Source organism: Anoplophora glabripennis, unplaced genomic scaffold (assembly GCF_000390285.2).
Source record: "Anoplophora glabripennis isolate ALB-LARVAE unplaced genomic scaffold, Agla_2.0 scaffold90, whole genome shotgun sequence".
Classification (NCBI taxonomy): domain Eukaryota; kingdom Metazoa; phylum Arthropoda; class Insecta; order Coleoptera; family Cerambycidae; genus Anoplophora; species Anoplophora glabripennis.
In genome coordinates, this window is record NW_019416260.1 from 87,025 (window position 1) to 93,401 (window position 6,377).

General features: G+C 34.7%; 1 protein-coding gene across 3 annotated transcripts; it reads left to right on the top strand.

Moving 5' to 3' along the window:
• On the top strand, positions 1-5,745 carry LOC108917985 (nudix hydrolase 8). 3 transcript variants are annotated; one of them, XM_018724819.1, is made up of 6 exons: positions 7-112; positions 329-394; positions 452-594; positions 649-740; positions 4,210-4,426; positions 5,143-5,745. In XM_018724819.1, exons 3-6 carry the CDS (start codon positions 471-473, stop codon positions 5,562-5,564), a joined length of 855 nt encoding a protein of 284 aa, XP_018580335.1. In that variant the 5' UTR covers positions 7-112; positions 329-394; positions 452-470; the 3' UTR covers positions 5,565-5,745. The 3 variants fall into 3 exon arrangements, with proteins under 3 accessions (XP_018580336.1, XP_018580335.1, XP_018580334.1); XM_018724820.1 differs by lacking the exon at positions 329-394 and having other exon boundaries at positions 1-112; XM_018724818.2 differs by lacking the exon at positions 7-112 and having other exon boundaries at positions 171-394.
• The last annotated feature ends 632 nt before the right edge of the window (positions 5,746-6,377 follow it).

Below are 6,377 nucleotides of genomic sequence, written 5' to 3' on the forward strand. Positions count from 1 at the left end.
CAACATGAATTTATTAATCCATACAAAGAAAGTCAATATTCTCATCAGAAAAACAAAACCACTTTCGCCCAAATATGCTGCACGAATCCAACTAATGCACCGCAAGATCCAGGTGATTATATTTTAACAATAGCTTCCTTCATCGCTATGCATCCTTAAGTGTTGTTACTTGTGTCAATGTCATCACGACACTGGTATCATTTTTTTTAAATGTAATCTTATCGTAACTCGCGAAATTCATGCCAGTGCCGTGATCGCGACAAATACCTCAGCGCCTACTGCAATATGAAATGCGCATAATTCTTAACGTAATACCGTTGTTTTGCAGGTATAGGTTATGTCAACTGAAACACAAACCGTCACCGAAAATAACCAGTTTTCCTTCTAGCAGAAAGTGCGTCGATATCGCGGAAATAATTTTCAACAATACAATAAACATATTTTGTTTCAGTTTTCGCACGACGTCGGAAATGGCATCGAACACCACAGAAAACGAGGATATATTTTTGGGCAAAACCGACAGATTCCAAGGCGTCACCGTGCGATCTGACAAAGAACCCTGCGGCTCGACGGAATTTGCCAAGAAACTTGAAGGTACGGTATCTGTATTTACAACTCGCGCGTGTCTAGTGACTATGTATTTTGTAGGGTCCCTTGAATTTTGGAAAACAAGCGGAAAACGCGGGATATGGTTCAAAGTTCATTTGGACCACTCGGAATGGGTGCCTATCTTAGCGAAGGTCATTATGTAATTAATAATTTATTGCTATCGCTATTCCTTCATTGCATAAACACAGAGATCTACTATTTGAAATCCCAAGTATGTGCGATGTCCGCTAGATGTCGCCATCACCTATAACGTCGATTTTATACTGTTTTAATTTTTCCTTTCGTCATCGTCACGCTGTAGTAATATTTGATATACTGGATGCTCGAAATATGATATATCTGGAGATTGGAGTGCTATACAGAGTGAATCATATAAGCGTACATATACTTTAACAAACAATGTAATTGTTCGCTGGGTATTTATGAATTTACGATAATTTTGATGACGCCATTCGTTCTTAAGAGTCCGTCACGCGCTTGAAATAAACCCATTTTAAGGGTTCGGCCCAAACAGATATTTGGAAAACGAATAAACATACCCAAATAAAAAAACAATCGAAAGACAAAGTGTTTTCCTAATGCTGTCTTGTAACAGTTTTTTCAAAATTGGTTTCTAATTGTTTAAATTTAAAGAGTAAACTATGCAAGAAATCGTCATATTTACAATTTATTTACGTAAAAATAAAGGCTTAAATCAAAAATTGCTTACAAGAGGGAAGTGGGTCTATCTTTTAGCTTTGCAATGATACCAAAATTATATTGATTTGATAAAAATTACTCAAAATTCTATGCTAAATCCCGAACGTCTACAACTTCAGAAACGAATATATTTTAAATGCTGCAACCACGTGTGTTTTACTCAGTGGGATGGGCTTAGAGATTGGTAATTGCGGACAGGACCGGAGTTCAAAGAAATATCTAGTCAGTGATAATCTATACGTTTTCAATTGAGAGTATTGAATTAATCGATCTTGCGGGGTTCGATTCTTTTATTTTCATTGGAAGAAGTTTTTGCATCCAATTAGATATTATATCAGAGATTGATATAAAAACTATCTTGAGTTAAAAGTTGTACGGCACAGCCAGGCAACGTTATTTCTAGCGGAAAACTAAAAAATGTATTTTTTAATAAATGTTTTTACTGCACTATCAGCGGTAATAATTAAATTTTTAATAGTAATAGTATATTTAATTTGTACAGCACAACATTTCGGCGTTTCCATCCCAGCCCATGTTTATTAAAGGAAATGCCGACAATAATCCCGTTTTCGTTTTTTGCCGTTTTTCTTGAGAAAGTATACGTTTTTTGTTTCCAAATGCACCTGGTCATACTAGTGAAATAACTCAATTATGATCGAGTGCTCGTTGATGAATATTGACGATTTTTAATTATTTTTGGTCATATTGAACTTATTCTCCGAGATTTCTATTCGGATGCCAGTTATTAAAAATGACTGCCGCTTCTTGATGAGTTTTATAATCATCTCCCACAATCAAAACTATTTAAATTTTCTCCTAAGAAGTTAACAGAGCTGCCATTTCTTGTATTTTATAAATTGTAACTAGCGTTTTGACGTTTGCTATCAAAAATTCCATTGGTTTGTCAGTGCATCTTACAGGAGAAGGTAAGGTAGTCGGATTTTTGTAATTTTTGATATTTATGGTATGTGTAGTTTGGACCTTGAATAAGAATTTTTCGAAGTAGTTCGATGCAACGTTCATAAATTACCGAGATAATCGATTTTGAAGTTTTACCTGACAGCTAAATCCAGTAGATGTGACGCATTCTTCAACTGGGAGCGTGGCGGAATTGGTAGCGTTCGGGACTGACAGTCACGAGATGACTGGTTCGAGTCCGTCGCGTGACAATTTTTTTTTCAAAACGCACCATATAGTTTTTTATTATTTTTTCATCTCGAAAATTATGAACAAAGGAAATATTATAATAAACACTTATGTATATGTAGAAATATTCCTCAAATATTTCATTAAAATGCACAATTGGTTGATAAACAATATTTATTATGAATTAACAATAAAGTTTCTTTAAAAAAAACAAACAAGGTTAGGTAGGTTTTTATTTTATTTTTAGTATTTGAAATTTTACGCAGTGTGGCATAAGCCAGAATGATAGTTATCATAGAAACATGAGAAGCAGAAACTTTCTATGCCCGAGCAGGTGTGTTTTTTTTAAACACGGTGGACGACCCACACAACCTAGCTCAAAATGTTAATTAAACACTTGAAGAATATTCCTACATACAGTTATCATAATATTTCGTTTGTTCATAATTTTCATGATCAGAAAAAAAAAAGAAAGGAAAAAATTTCTGCTTCCTATTTTTTTTATGATAACTACTATTCTGGCTCGTGCCACACTGCGTGTCAAATAGTAACATAAATATAAAATAAAAGAACATCCTACCTGACCTCGTTTGTTTTTTTTAATGAAATCTTATTGTTAGTTCATAATAAATATTGTTTATCAACCAATTGTGCTTTTTAATGAAATATTTGAATATTCCTACATATACATAAGTATTTATTATAATATTTCGTTTGTTCATAATTTTCGAGATGAAAAAAAATAATAAAATACCATATGGTGCGTTATGAAAAAAAAAAAAAAAATCACGCGACGGACTCGAACTAGCGATATACTGACTGTCAGTTCCTAACGCTACCTATTAGGCCACGCTCCCAGTTGAGGAGTGTGTCACATCTAGTGGATTTAGCTGTCAGGTAAAACTTCAAAATCGATTATCTCGGTAAATTATGAACGTAGCGTAGAACTACTTCGAAAAATTGTTATTCAAGGTCCAAACTACACATACCATAAATATCAAAAATTACAAAAATCCGACTACCTTACCTGTTAGATTTAATGTCTATCTCTAGACGTAAATTATCAATGCTAATACGGAGAAGAGTTTGTAAAAATAACAAAATCTGTTTTTTAATGGTAAATGGATAATATTGGATACCTGACCGTAGTTTTCTATTTGGATCAACTTTAAATAACGATTGTCGATATTTTAAAAAATAAAGGTACTTTACTCTTGAGCAAAATTTACATTTTTCGACAAACCTCGTATACGACTGCAAAAAATTGAAATCTGATTATTTCATTTTGGATTTTAGGCCATGCAGAACTCTTCATCAAGAATAACTTTTTCTCATAAAACCAAAAAAGAGAAGGAGCGTTAAATTGACGTCCACGGGATGTCGGTTATTCAATTTTGTATTGCGATGAAATTTGTTTGTACAATTGCGGTACAATAATTGTATTAATTCTAAATTGACACAATTATTGAAGTAAAAATTGTAACGTTAGTTTCACGTTTAAATCAACCTAAATACGTCCACTGTAAAATCATCGTAGTGGGAGAGCGATAGTCTCCGCCTCCAGCTGTAACGCCCGTGCACCCGACCCCGCAGCGATACCATAGCAGTGTACAGAGAACGGAATCTTAACAATTTTCTATTAAAAAACCAAGCATGTTTACTTTCAATTTCACTTTTTTCCTGCTAACATTTTAGCAAAAAACTATCAATTACATATTCTACATCCCGTAGAATCAAAATTAACTTTAATTTCAGAACGGATTCAAATACCACCACGCCAAAGAAGACTACGTGATGATGTACCGCTGGTTGCCGATCTTAGAGAACTGTAACATCCCCCACTACGCCCACACGATGGTGGGGGTTGGAGCGGTGGTGGTAAACAACAAAGACCAAGTGTTGGTGGTGACGGAGAAGTACAACATCCTGAACAGGCCGTTTTGGAAATTACCGGGAGGGTATGTCGAACCAGGTGGGTAGAGATGTTGCCACTTAAATAATAAATACAATATTATTTACAAATGAGCACTACTACTGGTCCGTGCCTGCCGGTCGGGGCTACAGTCCGCAGAGTCGTTGCTTCCACATCATTGGTAATTGGTCGGCAATAGTTGTTAAAACGATTAAATTAAGCCAACTAATAATACAAGTACCAATTTTTGTCACTTTCGATTAAAGACTGTCAGCAATGAAACAACGATGCATCAGGTGTTAGATTTTGTACGGTATGGTGGAAGTTTGGCTGCTATTATTTCAGCATAGAGTAGATTAAGTATAAATGAACTATATATGAATTATAGATGAACACTATATGAGAGTAATATTAACTGCATCTCGAATAGGTCTAGTTATATCCAAAACTCTCCTTAGGCACGAGGAATAACACTACCAGTATCAAGATGACCTTGAAATAACGTCCTATTAGGCAGCTATCGGTGGTGAAAATAAGGGATAAATACAGCGTGATCACAGTATACAGTATACAGGAGGAATAGACTAATCGTTATGCTAGCAACATACCACTCTCATTCCCTCGCGCAATACCAACATTATCGAATTTTCTGTTCTGTGGACAAACTAATGTCTAAGGTTCTTAATTAACCAATCTTTGTGGCAGTCAAACCTCCAACGCACTTGGTGCAATGCACAGATGCACCACAAAAGACCTCCCCCTCTCTCATTTTTCAGGTGAGAATCTGGTAGACGCCGCCATCAGGGAAGTGTGGGAAGAAACGGGCATCTCCGCCGAATTCGAGTCGGTCCTGACCCTGAGGCACGCCCACGGTGGCATGTTTGGTTGTTCGGACATCTACGCGGTAGTCAGTCTTAGGCCTCTGAGTGAGGACATAGAGAAGTGCGAACGCGAAATCGCGGATTGCAAGTGGATGGATATAGAAGAGTATATGACCCATCCACACGTCCATGAGTTGAACAGGTTCTTTCTGCAGAAACACTTGGAGTATGAGAAGCACAACATCAAGATGAATTGCTTCCACGGGATCCACCAGGTGCTCAACAAAGCGTATACTGTTTATTCCGTTACAAAGAGAGATCTGCCCGCTATCGAAAGAGGGGAAGATTCCGGTTCAAAGCCTGAAGGCAACACTTGATCTTAGAAATATTTAGTTTTTAATTTTAGCTTGTTCCACGTTTGGAATGTATCAAATTTGATGCTATGCATGGGTAAAGTTGGTTACAGAGTATAATTGGGAGTTTTTATTGATATTTGATCACCTATTAACCTATTTATTGTTAATATATGTGTCTACTTAAAATTATATGTATTGTAAATGTTTAATAAAACAAAAATAATTACGTTTTGCGTTTTGTTCTCCCTTAAAATAATGATAATACACTGAAGGCATCAATAATGTACTTATAAATAAGTATACATGCATATTTGATTAAATATTATCTAATTAATTAATTAAAAATATGGAAAAATTATTAAAGTTGATAATTATGAACATCTAGTATAGATAAACTGTATGTCAATTTTTTTTCTTTATTCTTAAACATTCAAACAAGGTAAGTACAATTTATTTGCAAAATACTTTTTTCTTTAGGGATTCGTGTAGAACTGGTTTTATATCTAGTATTATAATTATTATATTTTTACTGAATTTAATAGTTCATGGTACTCAATACTGTCTAATTGAAACTTAAAAAAAAACAGAGTAACATCTAATAATTTTTGTAAAGTCATTAATAAATATCGCAAATAATAGGGGTCCAAGATTAGATCCCTGAGGAACACATGATTCGGCTGTACCTAAATATATCATACATTAACCCATTATAGTCGGCATAATAAATTGGTTTTAGAGAACTGTAGTAGATTTTGAGAAATCCAAATTGATCTACATAATAGGTAGGTACTATAGTGAGGTAATTTTGCATAAATTACATCCTTGAAAATGTAC